Here is a 19173-nt window from a genome sequence, read left to right as displayed (position 1 = left end):
TAGTGACCTTTTCATAGGTACGTAGATTTATTGGAGACCTATACGTATATTTAAATATCGTGTTGCGAGGTTTTGTGTATATGCGCAGTGAACTTTGTTTCCAGTGACAATTTTTTGCCCTGTATCAAGCTGTATATTCACATTTGTATATTCCATTGTATCTTGGCATTTCTAATGTACGAAGGCGAGTCAAATGAAAGTGCTCTCATGCACTGGGTTGAACATGGTTGCGTGACAAAATGGACACTCCAAAAGTTGAACAGCTTGGTGTCGTGAGGTTTTTGACAAATGAACATGTTTCCCAAAAAGAAATTATTCGCCGTATGGCTGCCGTATGCGCTGAACATTGCGTTTCATTGGCCACTGTGAAGCGTTGTAGCAAACTGTTCAAAGGAGGACATGAACGTTACAAAGACGATCCATGGCCGGGCCAAAGCCACCGTGCAATCACCTCCAACACAAGCGAAAAGGCCGTGGTTGCTCAGTCGCTGTGGTGTTGGGCTGCTGAGCACGAGGTCGCGGAATCGAATCCCAGTCACGGCAGCTGCATTTCGATGGAGGCGAAATGCGAAAACACCCATGTACTCAGATTTAAGTGAAAGGCAAAGAACCCCAGATGAGGATGACGACTTCTTGTCTGCAATTGTGACTCATGGTGCCGCTACTACTAGCCTGAAACACTACGCCAAAGCTTCCAGTGGAAACATTTGAATTCACCACTCCCAAGGAAAACAAAGGCCGTCATTTCTGCCGGAGAAGTGTTGACTTCTTTTTAGATCGTTAGGGGCCATTATTGATCGAATTTTCTAAACCTGGAGAGACTCTAAATAACTTCAGATGTTGTGAAAAGTCGGATCGGCTGTGTGTCGCAATCAAGAACAAACGACGTGGAAAATTGAGCATTGGGAACATCTTGCTTCACGAAATTGCCCGTTCCCACGTCGCTGATGTGGTTAATACAAAACTGGCAAAGTTCAAGTGGGAAACGTTGCAACATCCCTCATGCAGCCCAGACCTGTTGCCTTGCGTCTTCCACATTTGGTAAAATTTGAAAAAACTGCTCAAGGGAACCAGATTCATGTCGGAAGATGACGTGTAGCCATTTACAGATTTTTGAGGCAGCAACCCAAGGCGTTTTATGAGACGGGAATTACGCGACTCGTTTGTAGGAAAAGTGTCTAAATACTCGTGGTGACTACTTTTAAATAAAGTACCCCATTTGTCATATATTCGCATTGGCTCACTTTCATTTGACTCGCCCTCGTATATTTTGCAGAACTCCTGCTTTTTATATGTGCTCTTTGTTGCGACTATAATTTCGGAGCAATTTACAATACACAACCGGTGACAGCTGCTCCTGCGCAATACATTCTAACATAGGACAGCGCCATCGAGATTTTCCCCTGGTCGTTGCATATGTACGAAAATGTAAACAAGGTTGTTGAATGACATTATATATATATATATATATATATATATATATATATATATATATATATATATATATATATATATATATATATATAATGTCATTCAACAACCTTGTTTACATTTTCGTACATATGCAACGACCAGGGGAAAATATATATATATATATATATATATATATATATATATATATATATATATATATATAACTCTCGACTAATCGATCCCTCGACTAATTCTATAATTCTATAAGGAGGAGGCCGAGCTGCAAAGTGAGCCCCCCACGAACGAAATTTCTGGCTACGCCACTGGCTCCGAGGTATGTGGAAAGGTGTAATGTTTCCAGTACTTACTTTTGGAAATGCGGTTGTTTGCTTTAAATCAGGGATACAATCAGGACTCGATGGGAACCAAAGGTCAGTGGGACGCCTCGCAGTGGGCGCTCACGGGAAGACTACAAATGAAGCTGTGCAGAGGGATATGGGCTGGACTAGTTTCAAAGTGAGGGAAGCTCGCAGTAAAATTGAGTATGAAGAACGTCTGAGGAATATGGAAGAAAGTGAATGGACTGGGAGAGTGTTGAGGTATCTGTACACGAAAAACATTGATTCACACTGGAGGAAAAGAACTACCAGCAGTAAAAAGCTTACCAGCAAGTATGTGGCCTGTAGGGTGGGCAACACAGCAACAAAGAAGGTCAAGCGGAAAGTCAGAGAGGCTGAAATAATCTCATAAGTGGCGGCAATGAAAAAGAAACCTGCCATGAGTAACTACTTAAGAGGAAAAAACGAAATCAGGAAAGAAACCATTTATGATGGGGAAGCTCCTTACCTTTCGAAGCGAGATCGGGATGCCTTAGAACACGCACCTATCAAGCGAGATGTAAGAAGGAAGAAGAAGCATGTGCTTGCTACGGTAAAGCTAGGGAGACTATGGAGCATGTTTTATTAGAATGTGAAGACGTCTGCTCAGCGGTTGATTTAGGTACCACTGGCCTCCTTGAAGCCCTTGGGTTCAGCGAGAGCAGTGGAAAAGCAAACATGTCCGCAATAGGGATTAGTAAGAGGCGATTGGAGGATTGGGGGAAGAAAAGTAGGGAAATGACTAAAAATGGAGACGTACAAAAGCAAAGTTCACAGTAGGGGATCAAAAAATGTGGTTGTGGGAGTTCGTAGTGTCTTTTTTTTCTTCTTTCTTGTTTAACCTAGGTAGGACAATAGGCAGTATAATAGCGAGAACTTGGTAGCGCAACCCACCGGCCCGTTCAAAAGGGGACGCTCATAGCATCCATCCATCCATCCACGCGACCGGTAAAATAAGGCTTGCTGTTATTGCTCCGCCTTCAATCGGTAGTGCGAGCTGCTTCGATGCGTTTGTTTGATCGTGTGCTTTTAGGTTTGCTGTAATGAAATAAGACGTAGTTAGCGTGCACGAAAGTGCCAGAAGATGGTTTGCGTCTCGCTGTAAACTCGCTGTATGCGTGGCGCGCCAGCTAAATTTAGACCAACGATTTTAATGCCGTGGAGTGCGTTCTCTTTGTCTCTGCTGGTTGTCGTGGAAAGCATGCTGGGCGTCGCAAAGAAATAATGCTTATTATTAGCATGCCTCAGCAAGTCCATTACGCAACGACATGTACGCTGCGAGTAACATCGTCGACGCAGCCCTGGAAATTTGGAGAGCGCCTTTCGACCCCATCATACCGTTAAAACTGTAAGCAATGGTGCTCGCCAACTACACGTGCGTTCATGCGTGTTGTGCGCGCTTCACGTGTGTGCATAGAGTGCCTTGCGAATGTAGGAAATGGAACACCTACGACAACGGTGAAACCTGTGCTGATGCTTGCGGCGCGCTGGTTGTCACAATTTCGTTACGCAACTCCATTGCCACAATGCGGAATTGCTAATCCTGATAAGCGTTTCCTTCCGCTCAGAAGGGTTTAGGAAATCGTGTTCACCTTGTGCACCTTGTAGGGGTTGAGGGACGGACTTCGGGATGAAAAACAAAACTTGGGAGGTTTATTTTACATTATATACAGAGAGGTGAGAGTCAAGTAACAGACGTACAGTCATTACGGGCCGGCAGCAACTCGGACGCTGCGGCCCGCGGCAAGAAGTTCGAGAGAGGTCAATCAGGGAATGCTCTGGTCTCTCTGGAATGCTTCTTTTAAACCCTTCGAGGACTGGAAGTCGCGTCATGTTCGGCCAATGGGAGAGCCCGCTCCGATGACGCCACCTTCGGCCAATGGTAGGCACCCGTGCGGTGATGTCACACCCGGCGGCTCCCCGCGGTCTTGCCTTGCTGTGGTGCAATGCTCTCTTCAAAGGCGGAAAAGGGGGACGATTGGGCTCCATTGTCCGAGGGCTCACCTGCTCCCGGTGGTACGGCCCTGCTGTGGTGGCAAATGCCTTCTTCAAAGGCGAGAAAGGGGGACGCTTGGGCCTTCCCGGTACATCGCGGCCGTCTTGCTTCGGGACCCACTTTCCTTGCAACAATGCCGGGCCATCCCTTCGTTTTCTGGAAAACTCAAGCATTGAATAGCTACCGGCGGCGTACGAACTTGTTGGCACGTGAACTTGTTGGCTCGAGCGATCCTCTGGAATGTGCTGCGATTCGATGTGGTCCGGGGGAACTCGAAGTAGGCGCAGGAAACAGCTCCATATCTAACAACCTGTGCTTGAGCTCCCGCTTGTCTGCTAAAGTTGCGTAGTAACCACCCATCTACCTCTTGACCGATTCTTTCTTCAATGACGTTTCCTCGCTTATAAATTCGTCGACGTTGTGCACAATCTCTGCTTACGAGGTTTTCGGTTAACGAACCGTTCTAGGGAAAAAATGTAAGCTAATCACAGCTTGCTGCTAATACAGCTTTATTTTCAAGACAAGATGCATTGACATAACTTTGACTTAACCAAACATGACAGGAGAAAGTAATGAAAAAAAAAACAAGATTACTTTGTAATGTACTGTTGCGGCGTGCACAAAATTTTACTTTGATGAAGAGGTCTCTATTATCATGATATTCGACCATTTCAACCTTTTCCTATCGTGCCACATTAGTGCTAACATTGTTTTTGTGACTCTTTAGGTGCTGCTTGCATGTGTTCATGATATGACAGCATTATTGTGCCACTGCTATAAGCTAACACAGAACTTATTTTGTAGTAGTGAGATCGTGACCCACAACACAAACCGCAAGATCGAGGAGCCCCCAGAAATGCAGACCCCGTGGCTGCAGCAGCATGACGTGTGATCTGGATGGCCATGTTGAAGTGTACGTGTTCCAAAAGGTGGGCTTGGTATCATTCATGGTGAAGTTTATCAACACATTACTTAACGCAGCTTACTAAAGAGGATAAATATTTATGCACATTTATTGAGCTTGCGACTTATTTATGTGCATAGCCATTACGCCCACATTATGGTGTTCTGTACAAAACTATACCTAACCTTTCCTGATGTTTATTATTTTTTCTTGCATAAGTTGCTTGGCTGCAAGCTAAATTTTATTTTTGCTTTGTACATAGTATATTTATCACTTTTTATATTGGTTTTATTATTTGAAAAGTATTTCTTATGCTGTATCTTTTATTTATGTATTTCTTTTGTTTGTGCTGCAATCACGTGCAGTTTTCTGTGCATGTAAGAATTCGAAGTGTAGTGGGCTAAATATGTCTCAGGTCTAAGCACGCAGTGTGCACAGCATTGCTTATCATTGAGATGTTCAGTTTTCTTATTTCTGTCTTGTTCCCATAATAACAGCCACTGGCAAATACACATTTGATGAGCTTGAACTTCTTGAAAATTAATATGAAGGTCGGTATTCTCTATGCTGCATTTACTTCAGTAGTAAATAGGCACAGACTGATTTCGATTCCTTGTCATCTACACAGGATGACTTTTTTTGTTGTTGCATTAAAAGTGGCGGGTCGCTAACATGTCTTGCTATATATGTGGTATGCCTCACTGATTTCACTGGTAATTTTTCTACGGTGGATGAAAACAGATGAACGATTATAATCCTACATGAAGACCCGTTGTGGAAATGTACGGCCAAGTTGGACAGCCATACTGGTCTTTTGAATGAAATATGGTGATCTCTTAGGCACCATCACGTAATAGTCTTGCAGAAACCGGACCGGACATTCCGGAAATTTGTTCCCGACCAGGACGAAGGAACCCGTATGGGTTTCCTTTGTAGCAATTGCTACGAACGGGTGGATGTCTCATTTTCCCTTTATTAATTCTTAAGCACATGACAAGGCACCGGCCAGTTTGCCCTATGTATGTTTGACCACGTGTAAAAGGGATACCGTACACTCTTTATGACTCACGCTGGAAAAATTTTGTGGTATCCTTCAACGAGCAAGCCTCCCTTGCCTGCTTGCCATTCTCAATTCACTTGCGCACTGCCATGCATATTCTGCATACTTTATTTTTGACTGGATATAGAGGCATCCCGACAAGGAAGACTTGTTTAAAAATACCACTAAACCTGCCGTGGTTGCTTAGTCGCTATGGTGTTGGATTACGAAGCACGAAGTCGCGGGATCGAATCCCGGCCACGGCGGCCGCATTTTGATGGGGGCGAAATGCGAAAACACCCATGTACTTCGATTTAGGTGCACGAAAGAACCCCAGGTGGTCGAAATTTCCGGAGTCCTCCACTACGGCGTGCCTCATAATCAGAAAGTGGTTTTGGCGCGTAAAGCCCCATAATTTAATTTTAATTTTTTTTTCATCCACTTTCATTGCCATTAATTTATTGTTTCTTTATTTCATTTATTAAGCACAAGTAATTTCCCGTATGTTGTCACTGGTGTCAGTGTTTGTTGGCTTCCTATGATACGACAGCCAAAAAGAACTTGATCAACTCCTTCAATGCGACATTCTACATACTTCTTAGTATATATGCTTAGCATAGCGCTTGTCAGGTCTTGTTTTGCCATTCATCTGCTGTTTCTTTTACTGTACGGCAGCGCATTTAGTTCTTAGCTTATTGCTGACCGTGTACACGGCGCTTACCTATTTTCTGAAGCCTCTGTGACAAGGATCGAATATATGGCAAGTATACTCACGACTCTCTTATTCTTACTGTGTTATTCTGCAAACATGAGCGAACTGGAAGAAAGAATTTACAGCTATCCAATGGGCTAATAATCTCATGGGAGCGCCGACGCAAACGTTGCTCGGCTCTGTGTTGCAGAGTGCATCCATGTAAAAAGCAACGGAAGGTGTATTCGCTCATAGCATACTCTTTTGCGAGCGTCGTGTGCTCTTCTGTTAAGATGAACATAGCCCCTGCTCCTTATCCGCCTACAACGCAAACCGGATATTTCCGGATTCCCCCACTATGGCGTGCCTCATAATGAGATCGTGGTTTTGGCACATAAAACACCATAATTTAATTTTTTTAAATATACCACCAAATTTATCTTGTGTCTGTCAGGGGTAGTGTAGTCTATTCCTTGTGATTATGTGTATATTTCGTCAAATGTACAAATGTACATGCACACTGGCCGGCGCATCAACATGTGCCTAGGGGAGCACCATAATTAACTCAAGGGACCAGTATGCTCGTCTGACTTGAGCATGCACCGATGGGACTGGGGCTTGTTGGGGTTGTCGGACGATCTCGCCGCTGCCACCATTTGTTGGATTTGGAGGACAATACCAATTGCTGTCCCCCAGATTTTGGACCTTGCTGTTGGGTGCGGGAGTTGGCGGAGGTTGAGGAGGACTTTCAGATGAAAGCTGGAGGTTTATTTACATTATTTACAGTGAGAGTACAAAGAAACTAACAGTCATAAAGTAATTACGGGCCGGCAGCGACTCGGACGCTGCGGCCCGTGGCAAGAAGCTTGAAAAAGATGAAAGAAGGAATGCTCTTTTGCTGCTCGCGGTCTCTGGCTTTTAAGCCCTTCGGTGTCTCGAAGTCACGTCACGTTCGGCCAATCGGAGAGCCCGCTCAGGTGACGCCATTTTCGGCCAATCGGCGAGTTCGCTCAGGTGTCGTCATTTTCGGCCAATGGTAGGCGCCCGTGCGATTGTGTCACAGCCGGCGCAGAGGGTCGCTCCTTGGGCTCCAATTGTCCGAGGGCTTACTTCTCTCTGCGGTATTGCCTTGCTGGCTTGCAAGTGCCGTCACAATAGGCGGAACGGGGCGACGTTTCAGTGCTGCAAAGCAGCTTTGCTCGGGACCTGCGTTACCTGGAACCGTGCCAGGCTCCCGCTACACTTTCGGCAAGAGTCAAGCAGTGAATAGCTCCACCTGCGGCGCACGAGGTGCGGGACGCCAACTCGTTTGCACGTACCGCGCCTCGGGAACGGGGTAGATGTGCTTCTGCGCTCCCTAATTAGCTGTGACGCGATTCGATGTTGTCTGGTGAACTCGAAGTAGGCTCAAGAAAAGGTCCCGTATCTAACAGCTCCTCCTCGCCCCAGAAGTTCGGAATGGCCGGTGAAATCAATTCGCTGGCCATGAGGAACGCTGAAAGAACCTGTAGGGTACTGGTGTCAAGCCTCGTTTGACGAACTTCTGGATGCTGGGCCCTGGAGAACGTACGTCAAACAAACAAAACAACACAGCGCTGCACCACGTGTAAGCGCAGGCTCTTCACCCCTGACTCGCCAGGCTATTGTGAGTCAAAATGAACCCTGATCTTTTATTTCCCCAATTTTGACAAAGCAGTTCCAACCACCTATCCAAACCGCTATCCATTTCTCCCCGAATGCCAACAAGGCCAGAGTGACATTGTTGTTGCAAAACAAAGGGCCGTTGTCGTTGGAAACAACAAACGAAAACAGCCGAACATAACTTAAGCGGCCTAACTTCACGAACAGCATGTTTCTAACCAATCGCAGTGGCGTACTTATCTCACGTACTGTTGCCACTGAACAGTCTGGCCAACTCCACAAGTACGTAATCACGAGCGCTCTAGCTTTGTGGTCACTATTCAGAACACGTACTTGCGTCATAGGCAAACGTTTCATTATGCTTACTTACGTTTCTTCCTTTAGTATCTACAGGACACGTAACCTAAACAAGAACTTAATTTGCGTAACTTATGTACTCCGCAGAACCCTTTAATAAATGCCTCTCCTAATAACTCGTTCCACGCACGCTCACTAGAGAAGTCAGAATACGGCTGCCCTCAACACACACGAGCAACCCATTCGTTAACAATCTGCTTTCCTCCGTCCGCACAAGGACACGCGCTAATGGAAATAAGAACGCTTCTCAGTGCAAATCACCCACTTACTGAAAATCTACGCGCTTAACCTTAGAAAATAAAAAAGCACATAAAAAAGGAAGGTTAACTAATACACACACGCGTTACGATAGGCCTCTCAACGATAACCTTGACCTTCAGGTTACTCACGCACACAAAAAAGAAAGCCTATTTACTCATTAACTAACAACACGCTAAACTACAGGTTTACTTAAAACGCGTCTTTCAACTCGGAGCTTCTCAAACAAAAACACAAACAAAGCTCATACTTTTACATATTGAAAGAAACTTAAATCGCGAAATTTTCAAATGCTCACAAATAAAACAAAATGACACATTTTACTTCTACGGAAGCTCTCTTGGCCTCCCGTTCCAAATGTTTACGACTGACTCATCCTTTTGAGCCGTACTCGAGGTGGTCGCGGTTCGAAAGCTATACTGGCTACCGAGGAACAACAAAAGGGCTGACTCACTATCAGTTCCTCCAAGACGTTACAGTCTCCTGCCAATTTGCGTCCTGGCGCCCCTCTTTCATCACGAACTCGACTGACCGCGTCGTGACTCCCTACCACCTGGTCTCGTCTTGCCACCTTGCGCTTCTTTGTACTACACGCTGAACTTCGAAAAGAACGACGGACCGACAAGGAACATAACTGTCCCGTGCCCTTTGTCCGCGTCCGTGCAGAACATGTTTCTCGGTCTCCTTTTGACCGGTGGCTCGAACGTGTTTGATGCGCCAACATCGTCAACGACGACCGCAACTTTCTTTTCCTCGCGCCCTGCCCTTATGGGTCTCTCGTCGTCTTTGGCTGCGCTACATTAGTCACCGCATTCCTATCTTTACGGCGCTTCTTTCTGCGGCGCTTTTTCTTTGAATTCCCTCTCATGCCGCCTTCTCGCGCCTCGTGCTGGCCGGTACACATTTCGTCGGCCCGGATCGGTCTCTTACCCGCACAGTCTGAGTGATTCCTAACTAAATCACCCCTCTCTTGGCTACCTAGACTGGCGGAGAGCCGCACCGATCCTTGAACAATGCAGTTGTCGTCCCTTGAGCTACGTAGCTCGCAATCCTAAGAACTACCCTCAACTGCATCGTCCAGCTGGCACTTCACTTCGGCCTGCAGATGTGGCTCGACATGGGTGCTCGCGTCTGTCGGGTCAACAGCACTCTCTACCTCGTTGGCAACCTCGCTAACGTTACAAGCGACGCACACGCGCGGTAACTGTGCCAATTTGTTCGCAGCTGGCCTAGCTGTCTCTACAGTCCTCTGTTGGCACAGCACCTCGTCGCTCTCACTCTGGCCTTTAACGGCCTCTGCTGCCTCTAAGGCATCGTTAGCTGCTCGCTTTTTCCGTTCACCTACGAATGTGCCGCTACTTTCCCAGGTACTACTCTTCTCGTCGGCTTTTTGTGAAAATCCGCCAGATACTTCCTCATTCTTTTCCTCTGTACTGCCTGCAGAATTTTCAGACAGGCGTTGTCTTTGTTCCTTTAACTGCTGAAAATATTGTATCTGTTTTTCCAATGCTGCCTTCTCTTTCTCGTACTTTTGCTCACGCTCACGTTCTTGACGCTCACACTTAATCTTAAGTTCTTGGCGCTCACCCTTACGTTCACGACGCTCACGCTCCTGTGGTACTTGTATCACCTCCCAAGCAATCTTAATGCTTTCATCATCATTGCCACTATCTTGAATCTCCTTTATGATAGCTGGCTTTTTCATCTGTTCGTCCACCTCAACTCTCAAATCGTTGCACACCAACAAGTCTAACCTCGTTAACCTTCTAAGATCCATGGCAGCTGCCTCGACTGGTGGTTAGAACTGTTTTCCTTAATTAATTTGTGCAAACACAATCTGTAACAAATTCCCGATTCCTAGAACTATCAAAATAAACACACAACATTTGAAGTCTGGCGAATCAAAAGGAAAAAAACCACGCGCTCACTCACGGTTGCAGCACCCTGCCATCTGGTTCATCGGTCCGCTCTTCCCGGTTCCTCAGGACTCTCTGGGTCGAAGGCTCGCTCTGCTTCGCTGTTCCCAGTTACTCAGGACTACTCTGGACGAAGGCTCTTTTTCGCTGTTCCGGGTTCCTCAGGACTCTCTGGGTCGACGGCTCTTTCTTCTTCGCTGTTCCCAGTTCGTTAGGATTTCTCTCGACGAAGGTTCATCCGTAGCGCTGCCACCAGTTGTTGGAACTTCCTTGGACGAAGGTTCATCCCTAGCGCTGCCACCAGTTGTTGGATCTGGAGGACAATACGAATTGCTGTCCCCCAGATTTTTGGACCTTGTCGTTGGGTGCGGGAGTTGGCCGAGGTTGAGGAGGACTTTGAGATGAAAGCTGGAGGTTTATTTACATTATTTAGTGAGAGTACAAAGAAATTAACAGTCATACAGTCATTACGGGCCGGCAGCGACTCGGACGCTGCGGCCCGTGGCAAGAAGCTCGAAAGAGATGAATGAAGGGATGCTCCGTTGCTGCTCCCGGTCTGTGTCTTTTAAGCCCTTCGGTGTCTCGAAGTCACGTCACGTTCGGCCAATCGGCGAGCCCGCTCAGGTGACGCCATTTTCGGCCAATCGGCGAGCCCGCTCAGGTGTCGTCATTTTCGGCCAATGGTAGGCGCCCGTGCAATTGTGTCACACCCGGCGCACAGGGTCGCTCCTTGGGCCTTAATTGTCCGAGGGCTTGCTTCTCTCTGCGGTATTGCCATCCTGACTTGCAAGCGCCGTCACAATAGGCGGAAGGGGGCGACGTTTCAGTGCTGCAAAGCAGCTTTGCTCGGGCCCTGTGTTACCTGGAACCGTGCCAGGGGCGCTATAACGTAAAACTATTCCAAACTTTTCTATTCCAATTCTGCTATCAGCCCTCCACGATTGGTCAAAAACTTTTTTCGACCACCCCCACTTCACCTGTCTGTCACGCGACGTCACGAAAACCACGATACCTCCCCATCTGATATGATGTGTACACAGTGATTATGCATGATTTGACAGAAAAAAGAAAAACAGTTATTTCTGATTCGACCCCTTTTCACCATTAGCCCACCACTATTGGTAAAACGTTTTCGGGCTGCACCCACTTCACCTGCCTGTCACGTGACGCCACAGAACCGCAAGAACTGACCGCGTCAAAGTGACGTGTACGGGATAAAGATACATTAATATGCCGAACAAAAATTATTTTCTTCGGAATAGCCGCAGGCTGCCCCGTTCCGAAAGGAATAGAAGATGGCTGCCGCCGATCGCTCAGACGCCGGCTCCTCGCACCTGCCGGAGAGCATGAGTGTATTTGGGTATAATAAAACTTCTTGCGTGGCCGTGTAACGTTTTCGAGTACTTTCGGCACGTTTACCCCCTCATTCTGCCAACTCTTCTTTGCTGAGGGTCCGTTTTAACGTCATTCTTGAGCTTCCGTTGCATGCCACCGCGATTTTCGACCAGCCACCGCAAGTTAAGTAAGGGAAAGCCGACCAATCGTAGACGCCGGCACCACCCTCTTCATCCGGTAATAGACTTTCAGTGCAGTGGCTCGGCCCCATCGAATCCCTCTCCACTTGAGCGTTCTCCTCGCCTCTTGTCAGCCAATTAGATACGACAAGCCGCTCAGTGTAGGCAATGTTATTCGTTTTCGAAGCAAACGAAAGTGACCTCCTATGAACGAGGAGAGCGTTTGATTGGTCTGTTCAGACAACCCTGCGGGTGCCCGCCCGGTGCTTGCGTTGGTGGTTACGCAAATTTGACGTCAGGAGATTGGAATAGAAACATATTGGAATAGTTTTACGTTATAGAGCCCCAGGCTCCCGCTACACTTTCGGGAAGAGTCAAGCAGTGAATAGCTCCACCTGCGGCGCACGAGGTACGGGACGCCAACTCGTTTGCACGTACCGCGCCTCGGGAACGGGGCAGATGTGCTTCTGCGCTCCCTAATTAGCTGTGACGCGATTCGATGTGGTCTGGTGAACTCGAAGTAGGCTCAAGAAAAGGTCCCGTATCTAAAAGGCTGCGCGCCGGACTGTTCATCTGTTTTGTTCACCTACGGCGACAAATTGACCAAAAAGATTGCTGAGAAATACCACATAAAAACAGTGGGTCACAATCTGTTTACTGAATTCGCTGCAACCTCGAGTAGTAACAAATTTGTTTGTTGCTGCTAGTTTCAGGCACCTTATTTCTTGCCAAATCTTCTGCTTGACCTATAGCGCAGTTATGCAATCAATTTTCCAGTTTACGTAATTTCTGAGTATAATTCTTGTTTTCTATTTTTCACATGCTATGTTGCAAGAAGGACCCTTTTTAATTAAAACTTAATTAACTTTTTAATTACAATTAGGAATTCTCATCATTGCGCTCAGGATACACATCAGTGTACATGCCCGTACTAGATTAGAAACGAATTGGTTTGATAACTCAAAAAGCGCAAATATACTGTGCCCACTGTGTCTGAGAGCGACACTACGACTGTGTTCCAAATACCACAAATTGGCAGTTTTCGAACACAATTTGCGAGAAGAATAATAAAACATTATTTGTCTTTATGCAATGGTTACATGCACTATCATGATTGCTCAATCTAAAGCTCCACGTGAGAAATTTATTACTGGCATATTAAGCATAGTACGTACCAACTATGGCTAACAGTGGATGGAATATTAATTTTCTCTACCGCTCAACAATAGAAGCCAGTAGGTAATTATACTGGCTTCTATTCCCATTTATAACATAAGCCAGCAGCTTATGTTATAAATGGGAATGTGTTGTCATTGGAAGATGAGATTAATGTGTGGCTGGGCTCTTGTCGTTTGGAGATACATCTTTTGTTATTCGCAATGATATTCTAGTGTCAGGCACATTAGCTCAGTGCTAATGTTACAGAATCTTGGGAAAATGAAAATATTCTGAAAAGTGATTCTCAAAAGAACTGCCCCTCTTTGGCAGAGTGGTCAGGGATGTGGGGCGTTCTGCCATTTTTTTAATAATTTTTTTCTGAAATACTGAAGTGAAAGTTAGCATAGTGCTACAACTATATACATATTTGTGGCATGTTTGTGCCTGCTGATACATTAGAGCTGAACGTTCATTACACCTTTTGAAAATTAATTTCAATTGTATTTTGCAGGCTCCACCGTCGCCGATTACTAGACGGACCAAATGAGGCTAAAAATCAGCCTTTCCTCGCTCCTTGCCCGGGAAGTGAAATAGCAGGTGATCATGTAAGAATGAACTTGCAACATGTAAGCAGCAGCCAAAGCTCCATACAGGTCATGGTGGTTGTGGAATGCTAAGACAAACCGCAATATGTATTTGTTTACTTATTCATTTAATATTTATTCATTCATATCTCATGAATGCTTTACAGGTTTCCAGCAAGGAATCAGGTAAAGCAAAGAAATATCGTTGCATCAAAGTAAACGTGTTATTCGAAAAAGCATAATTCACGTAGCACAGTACCATGATTAAACGTTTTTAGGCAACTAGTCGGCTTTTGTACGAATTCATGAAAACTGTAAATTTGAAGAAACAAAGCTGTAAGGTTAACAAACCTTACTCATAAGTAAAAAACGAGATCACATTTCTATTGCACCTAATACCATAATTTAATCTGGCAAATTTGAGATATCATATGCTGCTCTAATATACAATCACTAATTTGTGAGTAGATGCGCAAAACTCTCAAACATTGAAACAATTTCATGTAAGCTGTAAGTTCATATATCAAATTTGTTGACTTTAGACGTAGCAGATGGAGTCTGCAGAACTGCCATATCTGTTTTTGGCACAGAGACGTGAATTATTAAGGTTCGTGGAGTTATTTTTCTTAAACCTGCCAATTTTCAAAAGTATTACCTTTAGGCTCTAAATGAAATTGTTCTTCCTGCAACGAGTGGAATTTACCTTTCTCAAGTGCCACAGACTTAATTCAAATTTGTCCGGTGGTTGCCTCAAAAGCATTTCTTCATTTTGGATGTACTTGAGTAGAAAAATTTACAGAATTAACGGAATTGTGCTAGTTCTTTTTATTTGTTATATACAGTTCCAAACTGAGTAAGTTTTTTTCCTTCAAGTTTTGCTATTTTCAGCAATTTTTAATAAGAATTGATGGCGTTAATGTAAAAACTATGATTTTAAAATGTTTTTATGTATCAAACCTCATCAAATTCGGTCCCATAGCTGGCGAGAAAAACGATTTTATTGTTCATGTGCATTACATAGGAGCTCCCGAGCAAAAACTTTTTTTAGGCATTGCGTGTGTCGGTTTAGTTCGTGTTTCTCACCCTAATTTTAGAATATTGGCTCTGATCTTCTGATTGCTTCCTTACAACGAAATTCAAGCTTTTAAACTTTGTACGATATATGGTTTACTTCTCTATGAAGACCACTATTTGCCACAGTTTTGCAGGGACTGCCAGTGTTAATTTTACACATAAACATAGACTAAAATGCTGTATGGTTTCGGTATATGGTGTACTTATCTATGAAGACCATATTTGCCACATTTTTGCAGGGACTGCCAGTGTTATTTTTGCACTTAAACATAGACTAAAATGCTGTATGGTTTCGTCTGCCTGACACAACATTGCAGTGCACATTCATATCAGTTTATTTTCAAGCTTTAGTACCCAAGCATTTATTTTACACTTCTGGAACAGGCGGTCCTTTTGCAGTTTCAGTGGTAAGCTTTCTTGACCTAGTCAAGCCTGTTATGCTTGCCAGGTGTCCACTGTAATCAACGCTGCCACTGATTTCTTTACCTCATGTTTCGGGCGTTAGCACCACCAGCTTGACCCAAAAAGCATGTTGGCAGCTACAGTTTGTGTGTTGCAAGTTCTGGTCTGAAGCGTGTATGTAACATAAATGAAGCATGTATCTAGTCTGAAGTGCAATAAACATTTCAAACTGAATACTTTGTGGTGCTAGTACCAATTTTTTTGCCACTGCATTTAGTGTAGTACTTATTGGCCACAGTATAGTTCTCTAGAACCTTGGTAAATTGCAGCACTTTACACACATCAGCCTAGCTTCTATAGGCATTTGCCTGTAGGGACTCGAAAGCAACTGCATATAAATATTTTACAGGAATTTGTCTTTAGCATATTCAAAGCAACTCCATAGAAACATTCTATAGAAATTTGTCTTTAGCATCTCTAAAGCGACTCGATATAAATTTTCTATAGAAATTTGTCAGCATCTCTAAAGCAACTCGATAGAAATATTCTATAGAAATATGTATTTAGCATCTCTAAAGCAACTCGATAGAAATGTTGTATAGAAATCTGTCGTTAGCCTCTGTAAAGCAAATCGATAGAAATGTTCGACAGAAATTTGTCTTTAGCATCTCTAAAGCAATTCAATCGAAATGTTCTCTAGAAATTTGTCTTTAGGATACTTAAAGCAAGTCCATTCAGCGATTCTATAGAAACGTGTCTTTAGGGTTCCTATAAGAATGCGATAGCCAAATAACTTTTGGAACTCTATAGGAAAATTCTATAGGCAATCAAAATAAACCCAATAGAGTTGTATAGAGCAAATTCAAGACTTACTAAAAAAAGCACATTAAAAAAATTTTTAAGGGCACTCACAAACCTTGGCGGCGGGTGTGGAACACCCTTTCTGCCGCAGGCGCCACGAGTACGTGATCTTTCTGGGTGAAGGCAACTGATCAATAAACCGGCACATGCTACCTCAAGGCATCAATGTTGCCGGATTCGAGACCCTCGTTGTGTAAGAACGAGAAGGGGGCTAACCGAGGGGCCCGATTTTTATTAATCATATCATGAGAAGCCAACAAACAAAGACACCAAGGAAAACATAGGGAAAATTACTTGTACTTAATAATTGAATTGAAAAAATGATAAATAATGACAATGAAAGTGGATGAAAAAACAACTTGACGCAGGTGGGGAATGATCTCGCGCTTTCTCATTGCGCGTGCGATGCTCTAACCACTTCAACTACCGCGGCGCGGTTTCCTCATCCATTTTCTTGGGTATTTATGTGTTCTATTAGAACTAAACTTGGGAGGTTTAGCCGGCGCCACCACTCACAAACCTTGGCGGCCGACGTAAAGATCTTTTGTGCCGTAGGCGTCACGAGTACGTGATCTTTGTCGGTGACGGTAACTGGTCCCGCACATTACCTGAAGGCACCAATGTTGCCGGATTCGAGACCCTCGTTTGATGGCGACTTTGATGGCGCATATCTTCAAACTGGCTCCATTCTGGAAATTCATTCCAACTGGATACGCTATACAGGATTCTTTCGAGTGTTTTTCCGAGCGTGAAAGAAGCTCGCAAATGCACGAAAAATTGTCGCACGACTGGCCGCTCAAGGCGGGCTTCTTGCACTTTCGGTAAAACGCTTTTATGTAGCATGTATCGAGCAAGAGAAAGCTGTGTCGTGAGTTTTTCATCTTGCTCTACAATTTTCTCATTGACAGTTTTGATTTATTATAATATTTAAAAATTTCATTAATTAATTAAGACTATCAAATTAGGCAGATTGAATAGAAAAATAATCTGAGTATCTCCAAGCGACGGCAACCCACATCGCTCTCAACCATGCGTCGAGCCTATCGCTTGCCAGGGACGACGGCACTTCCTTTCCGTGTGCCATCGCCAAAGATGCTGACGCACTGAGAAGCCGATGCCTATAGAGCCGCGGCCGCTCACTTCGCCACGGTCCGCGCGCGCGGTTCTTTTGCACTAAGCACGGTTGAGAGCGCTACAATACGATAACGCATCAGGGCAGTCACGTGTTTTCAATTTCATATTTCGCGGGCCTACTTTAAACGCCAAAAAAGATCACCACGTAGCATGTACGTTGCTACAAAAAATTGGTTTGGTCGTTTCTGAACCCCCTCTACAGCGCAATGAAACGCATTTATCCTAAAGTGAATATTACATATTTTGCCGAATACAGCTTAGTTAATTAACTAATTAAGCGGAATATAAAAATATACTCTAGGAAGCGTCACTTTACGTCAAACCATGTGCTGTTGGTTTCCTTCAGATGCGGCTACTCACTTTCTTTAAACCCTTGGTTGAAGTTCAAGTGAAACACCCTGTATATGGGAGGTTTCTCTGTTACTTCAGACGGACATTTAAAACCGTCTTTGGCAGTAGCGCCATTCGACATCTTCAGGCGGCTGACGGGAAGAAGTGAACATTCTTTGAAACAGCAAATTCAATTGGGCGGTTAGGTAACTACTAAAATCTCACTAATAATGGTGCTTGAGGAAGCTGGGGCAGACGCCCAGCACCGACACGGACGCTGCAACGGCATCCTTAGGGCACATGTTGAAATTTAGGAAGTGAAACCAGGTAACAACACGCCCTTTTTCACTTAGCAGAAATCTGAAGACCAGCGCTAGTTGCAATATATTAATCCACAAGAAGTGCCACATATTATGCTGATCCTCCAGTTAACTGTTCTATAAAAGCCTCCATCGCGTTATGCAGGAAAAAAATTGTAATGTCAGTGAATTTATTTTGCTGATGTTGAAACAGGTGGTCCTTAATGGTACAGAAGTCTCGGAAATTTCTGTAATAACACATGACTTCGTTATGATCCGGCTTCAATTCAACAATTACAAAACGGAGTCAAACGCAGTAATTAAAATTTTGATTAATGATCCTGTGTTGCTCAGTAAGCCAAACAGTGGGATTTGTTAATATCTGCTTCTTCAAGTTTTCCTCTTGGAAAGGAACAATTGCGATATTGAAAAATTCGTTCGCGAAAACGAATGTAAATGAACTGGGTACGTGGTATCTTATGCAGATGTACGAACGCAAAATGCGAGATCATGAAGAGGAGTGTGCCGCCGCATACAAAAAGAAAGGGGGGGGGGCGGAGGAGGAGGTGTAATGCGGGTGCCCTTTTCAATGTGCTCCTGCGATTTGTGTCATGCATTTTTTTTTGTCAGATCTCGACTCATCCCGACTGCTTAATGTGTGGAACTGGTGTCGTATAACACGGCTACAGGGACGGAAACGCACCATATGCCTGAAGCCGAGGACGTTCAGGCGCCGGATGATCCAAGGCAGCTGGGGCTCCGGGTAGAACCGGTGGACGAGGCGCACTCGGAAAGGCGCCACTGGTGTCAGCGACTGGATGATGAGGCAGTCGCCGTGGCGGCTGCGCATGCGAACCAGCACCAGAGCGGGCCCCACTTGGAGCACCTGGACGCGGTGCTTGAGGAAGTCGGGGCAGGTGCCGAACACCGACACGCATGCTGCCACGTCCACGGAAGCCGTGTGCTCGTGCGGAGTCCAGGTAGCCTGCACGAAAACAACGATACCCGTTCTATACAGGGCCGCCACGCGCAATGTGCGATGCGGATCGTATACGTCACCGTTCCGGATGTATAACGATGTTCGCGGCCATCCAGCCAAACCACCTATTGCCACAGCATCCAGGTGTTTCGCAGTTATTGTGTGCCGCCGTCGTTCAGAGCTCCGTGTTAGAAAAGGGAACCGCAATCATAAACCGGCACCCCGAGTTTATCGGCGCGCCATAGC

General features: G+C 45.0%; 1 protein-coding gene across 1 annotated transcript in view; it reads right to left on the bottom strand.

Annotated features, from left to right (window-relative positions):
• The window catches only part of LOC126547205 (cholesterol 7-desaturase nvd-like), a 59200-nt gene that overhangs the window by 7691 nt on the left and 32336 nt on the right, over positions 1 to 19173 (bottom strand). The window contains exon 7 of the mRNA XM_072288059.1: positions 18652 to 18933. Coding sequence (XP_072144160.1) covers positions 18652 to 18933 — 282 coding nt within the window. The remainder of the gene's footprint in view (positions 1 to 18651; positions 18934 to 19173) is intronic.

This window comes from Dermacentor andersoni, chromosome 1 (genome assembly GCF_023375885.2).
Source record: "Dermacentor andersoni chromosome 1, qqDerAnde1_hic_scaffold, whole genome shotgun sequence".
In the NCBI taxonomy this organism is placed as follows: domain Eukaryota; kingdom Metazoa; phylum Arthropoda; class Arachnida; order Ixodida; family Ixodidae; genus Dermacentor; species Dermacentor andersoni.
This window is presented reverse-complemented; position numbering and strand designations above follow the sequence as displayed.